Consider the following 20,391-nt stretch of genomic DNA (forward strand, 5'->3'; position numbering starts at 1 on the left):
ACTGCACCGGCCAGGAGCGTTGCACTGCTGCGCACGCAGAGAGCATTAATGACCACACACACGGAGTCAGAAATAGCTTGATTCTCAAAAAAAAAAAAAAAAAAGATTTCACTTGTACACTGTGGGCAGATGTGGAATCTAAAGCTCATAGACCAATAGCCCACACATCAGCTTCAATATCCTTCCACAAACTAATACATTTTATTGTCCAACTGTCCACATACAACAAAGAAAAGGGGTTTGGTGTGTTTTTAACACTTGAACAAGCTAAAAACTGATGAAAATTTCACTATTTCTCCACAGTTCACACCAACAAAATTTTTAGAGATTAACCAATCAGGTTTTCCCTAACAAACACTGATTTCCAGTTTTCATTGAGCAGCTATGCAAATAATGATTCTAGCGACCTCTTACTTAATCCCGTAATTCATTTTGGAGTAAAATATGCTGAGGCTTCATTTACTAATGTTGAAGGTTAGAATCCAACAAAAAAAAAGCAAGACTTTCCCATATTTATGCGTCACAGCAAAGACTCATAATCGGCCTGCAGTAAATATTTAATTGCAGAATTATTGCTGTGATAATACTGATTATGATTAACCCTTATTTTGAAGAAAACTATACTTTGAAATTGAAGTAAATGGATTAAAGCAATTTAATTTCGCCTTGTGATTCATAGTTGCATATAATTGTTTTATCATAGTCGTTCATAATAACTCAATCAGCTACAAGAGATTGTCCAATAAATGTAATGTAGGACATGAGCAAATATACACTGAGTGACTTCAGGCTGCTGAGCATTGATAAAACAATTTAAAAACTAGCTTTTACTAAAAGTGTCTTGTAAAACGATATGGTGCATTTGGCATACTGTAAGGCAGCACTGCTGCCAATCCTAAAGGCAGCTACAGTTTGGAACAGCACTGCACACAGATGGCAGGTATGTTCGCTACAAGGAGAATAAGGACCTCCTCTGATCATGTAAACATCTTTGAAATGATAGAGGAGAGAAAAGCAATTAGGACCTACCACCTAAGATGAGCAACAAGTTTGACAGAATGACTTCTTGCTTCTATGGCAGCCTGTCAGGGTCATTATTTTATTTTACTTTGTGAATGCATTGTCTCTCAGAAAAGGCTGACACATCCTTTTTCCAGACACCCAGGATGCACCATACCTTGTCTTTTTTATTCATTTTAATTAAAGGAGAACTTCCGCCTTTTATTTTCTAAAGCTAGCACAGTTAAGGAGTAAAAAATGGTCTCTTGCCACTGAATGTAGCATAACAGGGGCTAGCTTCCTGCCATGGCCTCCTGGACGAGCATTGGGGGTGGATTCGTTCTTGTGTCGGGGTAAGCGCACAGCGGGGAGGGACAAGCAGACGACCGTGATTGACGTGTCAGAAACGGACTGTCTTTTGTGATTGGTGGGGGTTACTTGTTGATTTCGCGTGGTAACGGGGACCATTTATTTCAGAAAAAATCTCCTGCTGCACCTTTAAGATGCTAATTCTCACTATGTCTGGAAAAATATTAAATCTCAGAACCATGATTAGTATTTCGTCTGGCCTTGCTCTATTTTTTTTGTCTTTTTTGAGATCATGCTTTTTTCTCTTTTTTTTTTAAAGATGTTCCAGCAAGTTGATTTCAACAAGAAACCAGGTCGAATGAGTAAGAAACCGATCAACTTTGCAGTGATCCTGAAGCTGAGCAAGGTCAACCTCATGGAGAAAGCCTACAAGGTGAGTGTTGCTGTGAGTGAGTTGGAATAGACCGTGTTTATTTCTGCTCTCTTCTGAGAAGAAACAGCTGATCAGACGAGCAGTTCAAACAGCCTGGGATGTGTTGAGAAAGGGATTGAGGGCAGTGCTGACAGCCCCTCATCAGGGCTCTAAAACTGTCCCTGAGTCGCCAAGCTGAGTGCCGCAGCAAAGAGGATTGCAGCACGACTGTCTGGGATTATCCCCCGCGCTCTCCGCTCATGAGGACTGTTTGTACTGCTGTCACCTTAACTGCCGCCACATAAACTCACAACAAATAGAAATTATCTTCCTTAAACTCTAGATTTCATTACAGGATGCAGGCTACAAAGCTGTGTCATTGTAGACTTGTGCTTCCTTAAAGAGGCTAAACAACAATCACATTTATTTCTATTGCACAATGTATGCAGGTTTTATATAATGTGCTTTAAAGGTTTCAACACTCAGGAATTTTATTTTTTTTTCATATGTCTGGTTGGTCTAGGGCTTCAATTAAAACCTGCCTGGAAATCCGGGTTCTGAAAGTAGCTTGGGTTTCTTTGTGTGGGCCTGCTTTTGAAACCAGAAAAGCCCCCAAGAGCGTGCTCTGCACATAAACGTCCATACACCAAAGTCAAATTCTACTATGTATCCATGGCAGGAAAAAAGGCTATGAAAAGGAGAAACGAAATGAATTGTTTATGCAAAATATTATAAACAGGAATTGTAGACAAGTAGTGTACCACATGATGACTCCTTCAAGAAAGGAAGGAACAAAACCCAGAAAAACTTAGATATATAAAAATGGGGAACAAAATTATCTTTGGTTCAAATTACATTTAAATAAAGGTTGGCTATATTCATTTCTTACAATGTTTTTTTTATTTCATACCTTTAGTGTATGAGGAGACCTGTAGAGAAATCAGTAGCATAACCATCTCTTAAAATGTTACACTTGGAGTCTTATCCAATAAATCATAATTCCTCCTCTTATGCATAAAAAAAATTTATTCATTTAAAGAAAATTAGTGTTTAGGGCTTTTAGCTTTGTTGCTTTGGTAGATTTTGACTCTCAAAAGCAGCCAGTGAAGTAGTATAATTCTTCAATCTGTGGTTTTAAACAAAAATATGGAAAAATGTCACATTTATCAATGTCATCCCTCTCTTGTAACAAGCAGAAAACTAATACAGATGCCCTGAATGCACCACAGTGTTAAAATTTAAATTGAACATCCCAGAGATACCATGATATTACCGTATTTTCACGACCATAAGGCGCACCGGACTAAAAGGCGCAGTCTCAGTTATGTGTCCCATTTCTGTATTTAACACACACATAAGGCGCACCGGACTATAGGGCGCGTTTTTTATATACAGGTACATGTCCTCTCAGGTGGATTTTCCCACTTAAAAAACATATTAAAACTACTTTATTCCCACTGATCACAGCAAATAAAGCTGCAAGGTGTATTTATTACAAAGTATTATTCAAACCTGGGAACCGGCATGCTGATGACACAGGGCTGTGATTACTCCTCTGATACAGTTTATTGAGGCATAGATTAACTTAAAACATAGGCAGGATAATAATCTGGATGAACTGACTGCAATGATTAAATTTTCAGGTGGACTTTCTCACTTAAAAAGATTTAGATTATTTAGATGAAAAAACACCTGCGGAGGTGAGTCCGGATGCCCCGCGGCCCATAGGCTGCTGTTGAATTAAGTTTTCAGGTAGAAAAATAGAGCGGGAGCAAAACTGAGTATGATTGTGCTTTATTAATGTATTTATTACAGAGTATTAATCAAACCCCTCAAAGTCCTCATCCTCTGTTTCTGAATTAAACAGCTGCGCTAAATCAGACATGCCAGTTTCCCCATCTTCGCTGTCAGTCACTTTCCGTGCAGCGCAGCTCCTCAGAAATAATGCCGGCTTTTGCAAAAGCTTGAACAACAGAGCCAGCAGATATGTTAGTCCAAGCATCTACAATCCATCCGCAAACGGTGGCGTAACTTGCCCCGGCGCTGCTCCCACTTTTTCCCGAAACTGTGGTCTCTGTCTGTCATCCATCCGCTCCCACGGCCGCTCGCAGCCTTACTTTGAACGGCCGCGTCACACCGATGTCGAGCAGTGGAAGCTCCTTTGTCAGACCCCCGGGATAACGGCGAGCACAGCGTTCATTTGATTCACCTTTTTTTTCACATCGGCTGTGAGATTGGGCACGCAGCAATGGTGATGCGTGGAAAAACCCTAGTCTTCTCAGATACACCTGCCTCAGCCACGCATCCATACGGAGCCACCCAGCCCTTTTACGCGCGTCAACCATTGACTTTGCATGTAAACTCGCTGGGTTCTGTGCACCTGCTGGGTCGGTTTAAAACCCATGTCGAGCGGTTGAACAGCGAGCACAGGGTTAATTTGCTTCCCCATGTTTTACACACTTAAGGGGCACCGGGAGTTACATTTTAACAGCGTTGGAGGGGGGGGAAAAAAAAAACGCTGGTCTCCTTACATTCCCACCCTTTCTATTCCTCAGAGGGGGTTCAAAATCGCATTTACAACACACATGGGGCCACCGCACCTAGGCGCCCCGCACATTTTGGGGGGAAAAAAAAAAAAACTTTAAAGTGCCCTTATGTGGGAAAAAACGGTATCTAAAACTTTCCCTTTTTGTCAAATATAAGCCAAACAAAGGACTAAACTGAGGAAAATATGTTCAAGTAAAAAGTAGCAGTATATTAAAGAGCAAAATTTTATGGAAACCTCTGTCACGTTGGTAAAGCTCAATAAAAGGGCAGAGGGAAATTGGGTGGGGTAAAAAGAAAAACCTTTTTCCTTGGATTTCAAAATATGCAATCAAAATTAAAGCAGATTTTTTTTTTTTTTTTAAGTTACTCCAATGTCATTACTCAAATGCTAACGCTGGCTACCAGACTAGCATTAGCAGTTTACTATGTAAAAACGCTGTTGGTGTCTGCAGATTTCATCAAAGGGGGGGTCCTTTTGAACTGTTCTCTGGGGGTTTTTTCCCTTTTAAAAAGGGAGTTTTTTTCCCCCCTGTCGCTCATGCTTGGTTGGGGGATTGCCTTCCGCAAGGGTCATAAATCAACTGTTTCCCTTTGATAAAACTTTAATTTGACTGTATGACTGGTTAATTTCAAAACGCCTTGAGAAACTGTTTTGAATTGGGGCATATAAAAGGGTGGCCCAATTTAAGGGATTCGTTGGGTGCTGGGGGTTCTAATTTTAAGCCCCGTCCCCCAAAACCCCTAGCAAACCCTTAACCCCACACTGCCCCCTGGGACTGACAAGGCACCCCCGCTTCCCCAAATGGGTTAAAAAAGGGCATTTCTCCAATGCAAAAAAGTTTAAAATTTTTATATTTTTAAATAAACTGAATTGAACTGAATAAAAAGCAGCTTGCTTTTGGTTAAAATACTGACATTGTGGATGCCTAACACCGGCATACATCCACATTTGTTGAGTATCATATTACATAAAATAAGGTTTTCTGAACTGCAAAATATCTTCTGTTTAGCTTTGATGAAAATCATATGAAAGAACTTAAGTGCGTCGTTGTATAAGTACCCAGCTTTATTCAGTGGTGTTGCTAGGTAAACGGTCTAAAATGTGTTAATAAGTACTTTTTCAAGTGAACGGTACTTTAGGTATATTTTACACATTAAATGTTTATTTCTTTTTTTAAATTTCAGGATGGGCTGATTGACCAGCTGTATGACTTGATGCTGGAATACTTCCACACCCAGGCCTTCTCTATTGGCTTCCCTGAGATCGCCCTGCCTACAATCATGCAGGTAACCGAGATCTGAAACCTATTTACCCGTATTTATCTGCACAACTACACCTCACTAATCCACAGAGTAACATACAGATTCAGTCGGGTATAGAAGCAGTGTAGCAGAACACAACAGCAGTTTATGTCCTGTATGGAAGATTCAGGAAAGCTAAATCTGCCTCCCTCAGGGGAAACCATCAAAAAGTCTCTGCCTGAATGCGGCTCATCAGTGACAGGATCATTTCCTCTCTTGGTTCCTCTCATCCATGTCCCTGCAGCTGAAGGCTTTCCTGAAGGAATGCAAAGTGGCCAATTACTCCAAGCCAGTGCGGCAGCTGTTGGATAAGATACAGGAGAACAGCAGCTATATCACAGGACGCAGACAGAAGGCCGCCTTCGGAGTGGCTGATGCTGCAGCTGTGGTGAGTACACAAGGAGGAGAATTTAATTTTATAAGAATTTGACTTTTTCCTGGAGTTAGGTGGTCCTCTGTTATACAGGTGAGATGGAAAGTGATAAAATAGTGCTAAAAATAACATAGTTTCACATGTTCATATAGTTCAAGACTGCAATCAAAGCAATCAGTTTGTCAATCGAAAATTAGAATTAAAATGTTATTTGAAGTTGCATCACAGAAGCATGCTTGAAAAAATAACATTCATTGCTCAGATTACATTTCTCTTTTCCTTAGGCGTTTCAGTTACCATCTGTTTTTTTTTTTTAGAGGCATTTTATGACAGCATTTTGACTAGGGCTGAACAATTAATCGCATTTTCAATATAATCGCGATTGAAAAAAATGCAATTTCCAAATCGCGGACGTCTGCAATTTTTCGCTATGTAACAATTAGTGAATCAGACGCGTTCTTTAGGTGTCAGTAAAATGTTTTAAAGTGGATTTGCCTCCACATGGAAGGGGAAGACAGTTGCAGCAGTGAGATAATCTAATTTTATTACTTGTTTTAGAGTTTATATATTCATACATAGCACTAAGTACCAGTTAATCAGTTCAATACATAGACTGGTTTGTTGGTTGCACTTTGGACTTCATGTTCAACAAGGACTGATGTCCAAATAAGTTAAAAGCTGTTCTCTTGAATAATATTCTGATTAATAAAAACATTAAAAGTTCTTGATTTAAATAGTCCTTGTTTACAATTGTTTTTATTTAGAGGCCATTTTTGTTGCTTGTGGTTATGTAGAGAAAAGTCAAAATTAAATTGCAATTTTGATTGAAATATATCCTAGGCAGAACACGATCATTAATTAGGACACAGCGTGTCTTTTAGCACCTAATCTGCACAGCGATGAAACAGATTGATTTGTTGTTTGTATATGTTTAAAAAAAGACATGATTATTTAAACTGGGGGAAAACATTGCATTATATCGCAATATAAAGAAAAAAAATTGCAATTAGATTATTTTCCAAAATCGTTCAGCCCTAATTTTGACCAGTTTAGTCCCAATAGCGTATCAGTATCACATTCAGCCTAATGAGCAGACAAAACCTCTGCTGTTCTTTCAAGTATATATCTGGATGTCTGAGATCAGCAGTGGCTACCAAAGAAATCCCGTTGAAGTAGAAATAATGCATTTTGTGTCATGTTGGTTTATGAACACAGACATCAGCTGTATTTAAGGCGGTGTAATTATTCAGGTTTATGGTCAAAAAGGCGATTTTGGGTCAAGGTATATTAGGCAAACTCTCTTTCTAATAAGAGTAAAAGCATGTTAAATAGCACCAGCTGAATTTAAAGTTGCTGCTTTGATCTGAAATATATCTAAAAGCTTATGAGGGAGCTTCCTGAGGTCTAGCAAGGTGAGAGCTGCCACAGACTTCAGCAGAATCAGTGCTAGCCCCGCCCACTAACGCAGACTTTCATCAACATCTTAAGGACCAATCTAAGAATAATAGAGACTAAAGTTGCTGATCTAAAGCACAGTAAATTAAATTCAACACTTTTTTAAAAATAATTTCTACTTTAGAGGAGGAAAAAATACCCAGGAAGAAGTTCAGTGATGAGCAGCCAATCAGACATCTCGGTTTCTATGGAAGCAGACCTAATCCCGCCCCCTCAGTTTAACCCATTTAGGCCTAAAACGCCTGGAAAAAACACCTTAAAAACCTATGGCCGATTTTAAAAAATACCCCTAAAACCTGAAGTTTTTCTGTAAATTCAGCAACTGTGTCAACGCCTAGTAAATTATTGATATCTCAGCTTCTGTAGCAGATAGAACTCAAAATATATTTTATCTTTGAAATTCTTCCAAAAAAAAAGTGAAAAGCAGTAATCAAAAAAAAAAAAAAAAATTCAACCTTTTAATTTTTCCATATGTGATCATGTCTTCATTGAGAATGTGCAATATAAAACGTTTTTAAAATAAAGAACAAACATTACATAAATAACTATCTGATGATTACTTATTAACAGTATTATTATGCATAATAATGCATATGTCTGTGTTATAAATTGCATACAACTTACCTCCAGATGGCCACAAATCTGTCCCGGGACATATTTTGGGGGAACTGCGTCCTGAAGAGAGGTTTACTCTGTCGCCAATAATCTCTTCGTACTGGCAACACAAGAAGTCCCATGCCCATACACAGCCCAATAAATGTCTTCATCTCCGTCACAGTCACGGGTGACCACTTTGCCATCTTTGCTCTTGTTGGAGTTTGGTTTGTTTGGTCACTGTACCTATTCGTCTCGGTAACAAGATGCATCCAAAGTTCTTCATTAAAAATATGCTCAAATGCCTGCAGCGGTGTGGCGTCTGCAGGCAAATCAACTTTCACTCCAGGTGTGCGGTTGAAAACACTCCGTGCATTGCGCTGGTAGTTCGATTGGTTCAGCGCGTTCAAAGTCATCATTTTCATCTATACCGTCATCAAAGCCGACACACTCCTCAAAAACACTGCCTTCCGACAACTCTTCTCTGTCAAACTCCTCCATGTTTGCTTGAAAAAAACTTCTTTCTCCTTGCTTGACTTATATGCTCTCCCGGCGTCAATGGTAGAATTACGCAACAGCGCCCCCGGCTTCAATGGTAGAAATGCATTAATGCTTTCCCGGCCTAAATGGGTTAATGAGTGAATTTGATAGCTTAAATAATTTAAAGACGTTACTGAGCAGACACCTTGAAGTATATAAATACAGAGTGAAGTATTGAAAGGTATATGTAAATGAATAAAAATATGTCATAATTTGAGCTATATTTGATAATATATTGGCATATTTGATTAAAGGAATAGTACACCCAAAACATGATTAGCCTTCATTTTCTACTCACCCCCATGCTGAACAACACTCTGGAGTACTTTTTTGATATCTCAAATGCATCTGGAGATCTGGGAGGCTTCTTGCTGCCTGCTGACATTCAAATAATGGAGGTCTATGGCGCCCGAGACAGAAAGGTCCATAAAGTCCACAAAAACGTGTCAATATTCCTCCATACTGCTCGTCCAATGTAATCCAAGTGTCCTGAGTGGGTAGCATCCAGAATTTACTCGAAACGAAGTGATTTAGAACGTTTTAGAGCCTAAACAGTAGTGTATAGGATTTCCTAATAGCGCCCCCATGCGCGCTCACGACGCTACGGAAGCCGGCAGACCAAACCAGCGCATTCAGCTCGGCAAAGAACTCATGCTCTTCCTCAACACTGAAGTCCTCAGACATTTTTCTTTCGTTGTTTCTTTCTTTGCACAGGTAAACAGCACATTTCTTCTTCTACGCTTGCATTATCGGCAGAGCAGACGCTGAATGCGCACTTTCTTCCGGTTTGGTCTGCCGGCTTCCGTAGAATCGTGAGCGCGCATGGGGGCGCTATTAGGAAATCCTATACACTACTGTTTAGGCTCTAAAACGTTCTAAATCACTTCGTTTCGAGTAAATTCTGGATGCTACCCACTCAGGACACTTGGATTACATTGGACGAGCAGTATGGAGGAATATTGACACGTTTTTTGTGGACTTTATGGACCTTTCTGCCTCGGGCGCCATGGACCTCCATTATTTGAATGTCAGCAGACAGCAAGAAGCCTCCCAGATCTCCAGATGCATTTGAGATATCAAAAAAGTACTCCAGAGTGTTGTTCAGCATGGGGGTGAGTAGAAAATGAAGGCTAATCTTGTTTTGGGTGTACTATTCCTTTAATTAATATTACTATTCATGATTTAATGGTACATTAAATTATTTAATGACGTATTTAATATAAAATTGTATATTTAATTATTTCATTTTACATTAATTTCATTATACATTTACACCTATTTCATACTGTATCTTTTTATTTCCACTTTAACCCTCCATCCTTACCTGCATGTAGTTGAATTGTGGTTGTAGTGTCACATTATATGTACCTTTATTGATTAAGCTGCGCTCACGCCTCTATCTTATTGTCTGTGTATGCTTAGAGGAAGTCAGTATTTAAAGAATCAATAATATTGGCCTAACTTATTTGCCATCTGATTGATTGGATCTGTCTCTGTATTATTGTGCTTTTGCTGGTTTATCTGAAATAGTTATTCCTAGCAGCTATTTAACCATATATTAGAATTAAGGTGCGACAGCAGAGGCTCAGCTGGGCTGTTCATGTCCTCCACCAAATACAACGTATCTGTCAGGCTGATATATTACAGGAAAATTGCAGGACTATTCAAAGTTGTGTTTAGAGGAAATTTACAGTCGTAGCCATTCAAAATTTCCTCACTGTCCTTCATGGGTCCTTGGCTGGTCCCCTACAATTCCTTGTTAATCTTTGTACTAAAATATTCTTTCTGTTATGATTTGTGGAAATTACGATCTAAAGAGAAGCATCATCTCCTGTCAGACCCTGTAATTAAGTGAAAGGGGGGGGTCAGATATGCACGCCCAGGAGAAGGAGGGGTCACTCCAAAGACTGGAAGCTGGAGGGGATTCTGCTGGCGTTTGACTGGGAAGGACCATTTTATTAGCTGCTACTGTATGTTCTGCCGCACTAATGAGAAATAGATACTACTTAAATTATATTCTATGCTATGGTTCTATTTATCCCTTATTGTTAAAAATAAATGATAATTTACGCTTGTGACTTTGGGCGGTAGATTAATCTGCAGTACTTTAATCTGTCCAAGTTTCCTTATATGTGGGTAAACGCTGGTTGGCTGATGCTTAAATGTGAAACTGATCTTTTCTGCCAGTCGTATCTACCTCAGCAAAGGTCTGAAAATCATTTGTCAATCATCTAAAGTTTTTATTTATTGTTGAGAACTTTAGGCAAGGCAGTGTAATAAAAGGGAATGCCATTTTTTTTACATCGGCCCCTTGATTTTACGTTATTAGATCATGTTCTAGTCACCCATATGAGTTTTGTGTCATGTGGAGCTGTTCTGAAGATATTCTGTTAGGTTATATCCAAGTAATGTCTTCCTATGGGCAACGAGTTGAAGGCACAAACTAAACTGTTCATAATTTATTCTTTATGGTACGCCAGCATTCATAACATTTAGGCGAATCACCTCCCCCAGACATCCGCGGTTATATTTTTTATATTTATATCGTTTAAAAACAAAGCGGGGTGTGTATGACGTCATCCGGGCGCGCCGGCTACCGTTCATTCATCCTGTCCGCTGAACTGCTGCTAGTTTTACTCACATGCCTGGAAGATGTCTAGTGCTACTACCACAGATGATCTCGCTCTCAAAATGGAATTGAACGATTCAGATTAGCTAGCCGAATATATAAGAGGTAGAGCATAGCCGCCTGGTGTAATGTACATTGGTTAAATAAAGTTTTTTTTTGGAAAAAAAAAAAAAAACTCCAGTCCGGCGTGGATGACGTCATACACACGCCGCTTTGTTCTTAAAAGATATAAATATAAAAAAATATAACCACGGATCTGATTCGCCTACATGTTATGAATGCTGGCGTACCATAAAGAATAAATTATGAACAGTTTAGTTTGTGCCTTCAACTCGTTGCCCATAGGAAGATGTTACTTGGATATAACCTAACAGAATATCTTCAGAATGGCTCCAAATAATACAAAACTCATATGGATGACTAGAACATGATGTAATAACTTAAAATCAAGGGCCCAATGTAAAAATAAAAAAAACCCCAAAATTCCTCTTTAAATGTGAAATTAATATTTTCCGCCAGTCGTATCTACCTCAGCAAAGGTCTGAAAAACATCTGCTGTCAATCATCTAAAGTTTGTTGAGAACTTTAGGCAAGGCAGTTTTATTAACATCCTACCACAGGTGCAGTCAAAACATGTTTTAGGGAAATGTATAATTTTCAAATAAAATAGGAGTAAGAGCTGCTGGTGTCAGTTATGAAGCATTGGAATCAGCAGGTCAGTCTTTTTAAAGGTTGTTAACGGGTCAGATGTGATTTATAGATCGATTCACCCCAAGATATGGAAACCTGTGGCTCTGTGAGGGCGATGGTGATATCCTGATATTACTGTCGCTTCAGCAGCTGCCTGACGAAGTGTGAGAAACTTTAGAGGCTATGTTGTTTAATGCTGGTGGTTTCAGACGGATGAAGACTCAATGCTTCACACCTTTCATTTAAAAAGAGTTTCATTTCTAGTAAAACTTGATAGGATTAATCTGTAGGGGGATGATGCAAGTCACCTTTAAAGCTTCAGATTTCATCAATCTCGCGCACAAAGATGCAGTTGTAATGAGTTTTGTAATTCATGGTTTAATGTAGTGATAAAAACCTGCTTTCACAAAGGTTCGTCATTTTTTCAGTTTATCATGCTGCGGCTCCCCACAGCTTATCAGCTGCTTGGCACCTGAGTTTTCGTCACATTCAAAATGCTTTAAACCAACTGCTGGGTTCTAACACGTGTCACTTCTGAGGTTAATTTGCTGAAGAGGCTGTTTGCCATTGGAGTGGAGCACAGACCAACATCAGAGCCTACATTAGCAGATTTGATGGTTTTGATCAGGAGCCCTCATTCTTTCCGTCCCACATTCCTTGTTTGAAGCCCCAAGCTGTTGCTCTTAAGTGTGCAGCACCTTTTACTTTTACACCCTTAGCTTGATCTTCATCAGTAGGTTGGTGGATTTATTACTTTAGCCTGAGCCAAGGTTTTTTCATCACACACCTCATTGTTTTACTCAGACAAAACAAAGATATTTACAATGATTATGATTTCTAGTGAAGAATTAAAACAACCATTAATATCGACGTTATTGCCCCCCCCCCTTCAAAAAAAGATTTGGTTTACTGAAATAAGTTTGAAAGTAAAATAAATCCTGCATAAAAAGCCATTATTGTTTATTTTGGACATGGTATCTTTGTTAAATGATTGATTTTTATAACAATGCTGAAAGAAGTCTTTCTGTCCATGTTAAATAGTTATACTAGGACTGCTGGTGGCGTTGCTGTGCAGAGAGAATGAAAGAAAAAATGTACAGATAAACGAGCTTCTGTAAAATAACATTTAAAAAATGATAAATTATAAAAATGGTCTTTTTAAACAGCCTTTAGCATTTTATATTTGTGATGACAACATTTGCTAGAAGCAGTTAATTTCCTTACATTTCTTAATCCAACGGTTCCCTAAAGCAGCGGTCCCCGGAGCAGACAGGACATTAGCAGCACACTTCGTGTGTCATTGTCTCCTATTACGCCTAGATGGGACTGACTTGTTTCGGAGAAACAAGCTCAGGTCTCTCACTAATTCCACATAATGGTGAGTTTTATTTTATGCTGTTCGTATTTTACTTTATGGCAGTCGTATGATTTTATTTGATCGTATTTACCCCCCACACTTTAAAGGCCGGTCCGTGAAAATATTGCCTAACATATAACCAGTCCGTGGCGCAAAAAAGGTTGGGGACCGCTGCCCTAAAGGATGAAACGGAGCAGCTCTGCATTTCCACATTTAGCTTCCTATAGCTAATGTTTAGCTCCCTATTGTAACAGTGCAGTGAAAAATAAATAAATGTGGTGCAAAATGTGGTAGGATATGGAGTTGTGTTCTTTTTAAAGGGCTTATAAAAAAAGGAAAAAAATCAGCCATGTTGATGGTGCAAATATGATGTCTAGATTAGAGTTTCAACAATCTAATGGCAGCGGGGGAAAAGCTGTTGCAGAACCTGTTCCCAGGAGGCAGCAGGGAGAACAGTCCATGGTGGGGGTGTGCGGGGTCATTGATGATGTCACGGGCTCGGGTGTGTGTTCTGGTGGTAAAGCTAAGTATTGTCCTTTCACTGATCAGAGAAAGATCTATTTTTTTACTTTATGATCAGTTAGTTACTTATCAAGCATACCTGTTAGCAGCTATTATGTCTGTGCTTCCTACCTGTTCTGTATGAAATGTTTAGATTTATTTTGTTCACTGATCTGTCAGCTAAAACGTTCAGCATTACCAGATTTTTATTTATTTTTTTATCCAAGTATTTTTTTGTTTTTCTTTTGTTTTTCTTTGTGCCTGGTTACATTTTTAGTGGTTAAACAAACGCCAATCCCAGTAACTTCTCAGAGATCGAAGATGAAAGTAAATGTTTAACCACTGAGAAAAGGCTGGAGTTAAACCGGAACAGATTGATTGTTTTATCATTTATTTTACTTTTCATCTGGGGCTCAACTAACACTCTTCTCTAACAGAAAACAACCAAAATAAGATAAAATGACCAAACTGTGGCAGCAGACCAATGTAAAGGGAATGCGTTAATGTAACCCTCTACAGTTCAGTTTACACTAAACTGCCTGTGTTTTATAAACTGGGCTGAGATGGGGCGAGCTTTGAAGATGGAGAACCTTTCCTCTGTTTCAGACGGACGGTTAAATGTGATTGTTCCTCTGGGTGGTGCTGTAGTTTAGGAAGGAGCTGCAGGCAAGGCTGCTACTACAGGAATTTATTCTGAGCTCTAACAGGCTTTTAGGATAGCAGCATGTATGCAATAATGAGCATCGCTTTGTTTGGGTTTGTTTTAGGAATAAAAGGTGAAAATGTACAAAGTTATTCATCCATGGGTGGTTTTATGTGGCCAGGCGTCAAGTTGACTCAACATTAATTACAGCAATGACTTCTAACTAAATCTTCCTAGCTGACTGCTTTGTGTTGGAAGCGTGTTTGTGTACCGGGGCGGCGCCGTGCCAGTGCCTGTCGGCTCAGATCCCTGCTCAGCGGAGGCTGTCGCGGCAGAGCCGACTCCCTGCATCATGGCAGCAGTGGAGGTGTCACCACAGGCGGAGGAGAGGGGACAGCCCTGCTGCTGCCACCGTGGAAAAGGCCACAGCCCCCCTCTGGGCACCAGCCCCCCTGCTTACTAACATGCCACCCAAACTGAGAGTGAGCCTAATTAATTATGCCCTGCCTGCATCCACGGCTGGCTTACCGAAACTAGTTTTATGTTTTAAAACCCTGAAATCTCTCGTCTTTAAATGCTTCACAGCAGATTGTGTTGAGGTTGAACCAAACTGCATACTATTGGGTTTGTCGGTCAGATAATGTGATTGGCTCTAATCAATCTCTCCCAGACCTCTAAGAGATGGAGAAGACTCCTCTTTCAGCCCTCTGCAATCGGTCCTCTGTTTCTCTCGTATTTATTCATGACTGCTTTCATCATTTTGTAACTTTACAGCCGCCATTAACACAAATTAGCTTGCAACTGTTGAGGGAATGTGCTCTTCATGTAAATTTGCTCTATAGGGTGACCATACGTACAGCTGGAGATAAAATGGAGCCTTTTAGATGAAAGAAAATAAAAATAAAGAGCTTAATCTAGTGGTGAATCTGTGCAAGATCTGGAAATGATCAGATTCTCTCCATCTAAACTGACTGAGCCTCGAGCTATACTGCGTTAAATTGACAAAATCTCAGTGTATAGATGTGCTGAAGCTCAAAGACACGCTGCTGTAACTTTGGCTAGATTTGTTTTAAAAAGCATTAAGTCAAGGGGAATGAATGCAAATACAAGCTTCATGAGTTTTGCTCTTTCTGTTTGTCCCTCACATAAAATGGCTTGTCGCTATAACTTTGGTGCTCAAGGTAACGTATTGGAAGAGAGGCTCTAAGAGAACCCCCATAAATGCTTCAGAGAGATTCTGTGAAGCTCCTGGTTCCCTTACACGTGCATTCGTTGTGTTTTCTTAATCAGGCGGCCTGGGAGAAGCAGACCAAGGAGGAGGGAACTCCGCTCACAAGATACTACAGCCAGTGGAAGAAGCTGAGAGAGAAGGAGATCCAGCTGGAGATCTCTGGCAAAGACAGGGTAATTATCCTGTGGAAAACCCCACCCACATGAGCCTCTGCTCTGTCAATCTCAGAGTCGCTTGCAATTACTGATCATCAAACAGTTTTGTAAAACATTTCACTGGCAGAAATATCAAAACACCATCTTTATATATGACTTGTTTTCCGTAATATTATAAAGATGGAGGATCTGGACCTGCCGGAGATCAAACGGAAGACGATCCAAGAGAAGAAGGCTGAGGACAAGAAGCAATTCAAGGATCTGTTCCAGTCTGACAGCGACTCGGACGACAGCGACTTGGGACTCAAATTCAAAAGTAAGAAAACTTAAGCAGTTGGATTTTCACCAGTTTGCTCTGGTAAGACTACTGATCTTGCCCTCTAGGGGGCAGTGTTTTGTCACATCAAGTTAGAAAGCAAGGTTTAAAGGTGATTACAGTTATCTCCAATTCCTCTGCCTTTATCTGGAAAGGTTTGGGTATATGGTCCACATCACCGTGTCACACCATCTAAACACTTCCTCTCAGGCTGTTTCTGTGGAAATTAAATCCCTTAAATTCATCTGAAGAGAAAAATCTCTGCTTTATCACACTGTTGGTCCGTTTCCCTCTCGCAGGGAGCCCAATCAGCTCGGGGTCGTCTGCGGGTCACATGCAGCTGCAGCCCCTCTTTCACAGCTTTGGACTCCGACGTGCCGCAAGCAGAAAAATCCCTCCAGAGGAAAGGAGGCGGCTGTTGCAGGGTTTATCTTTTCCTTTTTTCTTTTGCATCTGGTCTTCATTGTAGGGAGAGCCCCCACAAACGGATGGGCCGCTGCCGGCAAGCGCCTACACCCTGAGAGCTCTCACACACAGCTGAAACCCCCCCCCCCAAAACAGGAAGTACAGACTTGCATCCCAGCAGGGGAGGGTCCTAATTCAAACCAGAGGTGGCTGCTCCCTCTCTCCCCTGTGACTTTTCTCCATTTGCACAGCCACGGCGCTGTCCAGTCCAGGTCTGGCGAACAGCAGAGAGAGAGGGAGAGGAGGGGGCTGATGATTCAGACTGTCAGCATGTGGCGGTGATATGTCATCCAGGTCATCTTGGGGCAAAGCTCTTGAGGCAGCGCTGCGGAAATCTGCGTGCAGCATGCAAGCCTCAAAGACTGAGAGCACATTTGTTGTTTCTAATTCAGACGGGAGCCGAGCGCTACCTGATGCTTTAATAGATGTTGTTTATCTCTCTGCGTGTGTGGAGCTGCACAAAAAAAGCAGCAGCTCTGCTTCGCCTCTTTCCATCACAACGTCAGCCTCTTCATCACGCTCCTAACTTCAAAGCCCTTGGACCCCAGTTTGTCCCTTTGGCGAGACAACACACACAAACACACAATCTCCTCTGAGGACAAGTTCAGAAAAACTCCAAACTTCACACAGGCACTGCCTCTGCCGTCCTGATTGTAGCTCTGGAACCTGTCTGCTATCTTCATTTGCTATATTTAGGCCTTGAGCAGGAGATGTCTGAAATTGCCGGTAGTAAACTGTCATGGGTGTTTGTGCAGCAGCAGCGGCGCCGCCACCGCCTGTAATCGACTCTCAGCTCCATCTCTGGAGGAAATAGACACTTCCAGCTGCCTCTGATACCTGGCCCACATATCCGCGTCTCCAAAGTCCTCAGACGTCACAGATGCAGGAGTGCGAGCTCAGGAGTATCTGAGGGAAGAAAGCAGAGACAAAAATCTCTGTGTTTTTGATGTTGTTTTTTTCTTGTTTCTCACAGGTAAGAAGGGCAACCAGGAATCTGAGGATGATGATGATGAGGATGTCTCTGACCTGAGCGATGAGGAAGGGTTGGAGGAAGGAGACTCAGGTCTGTATCATGTCACTTCCCAAACAATTTCATTTTACTATGTTTTTAAGGATAGACATTTTAAACCAAATATTTTTCTTTATAATTAAAACTGTTCATTTTAGACAAATGTTTGTTCCTCATCAATAAAATAAACAACTAAACTTTGTATATTTACTTAGTTAACCACTTCATAAATATATGTAAAAATCAAATGAATACATTATATAAAAACTATAGATTTAAAAAAAAAAGCCTTTCATTTCCATACGTAATTATGGAGGAACCCAAAAATTGAAAATTTATTTTTTTAGCAGAATCATTAAAGACACTTTTATTGGGACTCCTACGAGCTGAGTGGGACTCAAACACAATGCAGATTGAGGGCGGCCATCTTTAGCCCACAACCTTACATATATTATATATATAATATTGTGTCTACATTGTGTTTCCGATGTCTCCATGGTCAAACACAACTTATATCTGCAATTAGAACTAAAATAGAAATTGTAAAAATATATCAAACAGAAATGGAAATAAAAAAAACTGATGAATCTTAACTGCATTATGTATTAAAGCAATGTTATGAGAAGGTTTTCAGGGGAAAAACAAAAATTAAAAGATCAATTCCTTTGTATAGTGAACAGAACATAGGATTCTGACATTTACATGCAGTAGAGCTGATCCTGACCTATTACTCCAGTTTGCTAAGGTTTCAGTTCATGTTAACATGCTAAAAAAATCAATTAAAGGGAATTATCATGTGGCTGTTATGTCTCGATAATAACAGGTTTACTCAGGGTGTTTCCAAGTTTCTGTAGTTGATGCCTTGATATAATCATTGGGGTGACCTAGTGGTTAGAGCAGTGTGTTTTGCTCTGAGAAGGTTGCAAGTACCGGGTTCAATCCCCACAGCCTGTACTCTGGGTCCCTGAGCAAGACCTTTAACCCACATTGCTCCCCGGGCGCAGCACAGTGGCAGCCCACTGCTCCCCAAAGGGATGGGTTAGAAGCAGAGGTGAATTTCTCCTGTGTCAGATTAAAGGAGAAGTTCGGTTTTTTACACTTTAAGCCCATTTTCTGTAGTGTCCAGTATGAAATCGAATGAAGGACACCAAAATTTTGACAATTGCTCCTGTCTCTGCTTTTTGGCTCATTTAGAATCACCCCCTGGCTGCTTTAGAATGGCTAGCATAGAGCATGTCCGATAATGTCCTTAAAACAACCTTAAACGTTCTTTTTTTAAAATATGCTACTCACCGTGTCGTCAGCGCTGTTCAATGACGTTCCAAAAAAAGTTTCGTGAAGAAAAAACGTTCCTGTAGTGTTTTATTTAGCATTTTGTAAATCCCATTGAGTTCTGTAGGAATAGTCAATATTCCGCTGCCACCGGAAACGGAAATGGGGCCTGTTTACACAGTTGTAGTCTTTTCGCTTCACTCTGTGTGCTCCGACGTCGAGAATCAAGAATCCACCTTTCGTATTCCATTTTCAGAGTTTTTTAAAGTGTTTAACAGAGACGTTAGCACCTCGACGTCGGAGTACGCAGAGTGAAGCGAAAAGACTACAACTGTGTAAACAGGCCCCATTTCCGTTTCCGGTGGCAGCGGAATATTGACTATTCCTACAGAACTCAATGGGATTTACAAAATGCTAAATAAAACACTACAGGAACTTTTTTTCTTCACGAAACTTTTTTTGGAACGTCATTGAACAGCGCTGACGACCCGGTGAGTAGCATGTTTTAAAAAAAGAACGTTTAAGGTTGTTTTAAGGACATTATCGGACATGCTCTATGCTAGCCATTCTAAAGCAGCCAGGGGTTGATTCTAAATGAGCCAAAAAGCAGAGACAGGAGCAATTGTCATAATTTTGGTGTCCTTCATTCGATTTCATCCTGGACACTACAGAAAATGGGCTTAAAGTGTAAAAAACCGAACTTCTCCTTTAATAAAGTTAAATTATTATTATTTGGAGACAAAATGACAGAAAGTTTTCTACCAGATGAGCTACATTTACCGCCATTAATAACATAGCCATTATAAATTTTTGTGTCCTTAGATGTGATTAGCCGTTGTCTCTCTGTATCTTGGTCAGCTGATTTGAGTGTAGAAGTCACCTCCAAGCTATATAACAGTCTAACTTAGGAAAGTAGAAATATGCCTTTATTTTGAAGTCGGACAGGAAGCAGTTCTTGGCTTGAGAGTTTGTGGTGATAGTTGAGCAGCAGAGGTTACTGGTCCTTTTGACACTTCAAATGATTTTTGTGACAGACCAGATACAGTACAGGTCATCTGTTGGCATACAGCACCACCAGGTCGCCTCATAATTCTGACATTTAATTTTACTTCATAGGAAACTTAAATTGTAGATTAACTATTAGATCAGAAAGCACAGTTTGATATATGCTCACACTGTAAAGCCATAACTGAATAAAAAAGGTTCATAAACCAGCTTAAATTCTAAATAAGTGTTTGAAATATCTAAGCTTTTTCTGACATTCACATTTCTCCTCCCAATGATCACAAGAGCGATGCATCCCTGTTGTGAGGCTTTCACACTGATGGCTAAACACATCTAAATACTGTTATGACACCTCATATCTATATGGATGCCTTGGCTCTGCCGGAGGATGTTGGAAATTAATTAGGAGGGAATGCTTTTTTGGGATCACTAGATTTCCTGGCTCATGATGATGACTGGCTTATCAGCAAATTAGACTAACTAGAGCAGGGGTCTCAAACCGGTTCCAGAAAGGGTCGTGTGGATCTAGGTTTTCTTTCCAACCAAGCAATGGCACACCAGACTCGATTCATCTCGTCAAGTCGTCA

The 20,391-nt window shown here is 40.2% G+C and overlaps 1 protein-coding gene across 1 annotated transcript in view; it reads left to right on the top strand.

Moving 5' to 3' along the window:
- The window catches only part of noc2l (NOC2-like nucleolar associated transcriptional repressor), a 32,450-nt gene that overhangs the window by 10,733 nt on the left and 1,326 nt on the right, over positions 1 to 20,391 (top strand). Inside the window, exons 12-17 of the mRNA XM_038305992.1 lie at positions 1,628 to 1,741; positions 5,453 to 5,554; positions 5,814 to 5,957; positions 15,642 to 15,755; positions 15,918 to 16,053; positions 17,492 to 17,581. Coding sequence (XP_038161920.1) covers positions 1,628 to 1,741; positions 5,453 to 5,554; positions 5,814 to 5,957; positions 15,642 to 15,755; positions 15,918 to 16,053; positions 17,492 to 17,581 — 700 coding nt within the window. The remainder of the gene's footprint in view (positions 1 to 1,627; positions 1,742 to 5,452; positions 5,555 to 5,813; positions 5,958 to 15,641; positions 15,756 to 15,917; positions 16,054 to 17,491; positions 17,582 to 20,391) is intronic.

The sequence above is a fragment of the Cyprinodon tularosa genome, unplaced genomic scaffold (assembly GCF_016077235.1).
Source record: "Cyprinodon tularosa strain WSP-4 unplaced genomic scaffold, ASM1607723v1 ctg57, whole genome shotgun sequence".
In the NCBI taxonomy this organism is placed as follows: domain Eukaryota; kingdom Metazoa; phylum Chordata; class Actinopteri; order Cyprinodontiformes; family Cyprinodontidae; genus Cyprinodon; species Cyprinodon tularosa.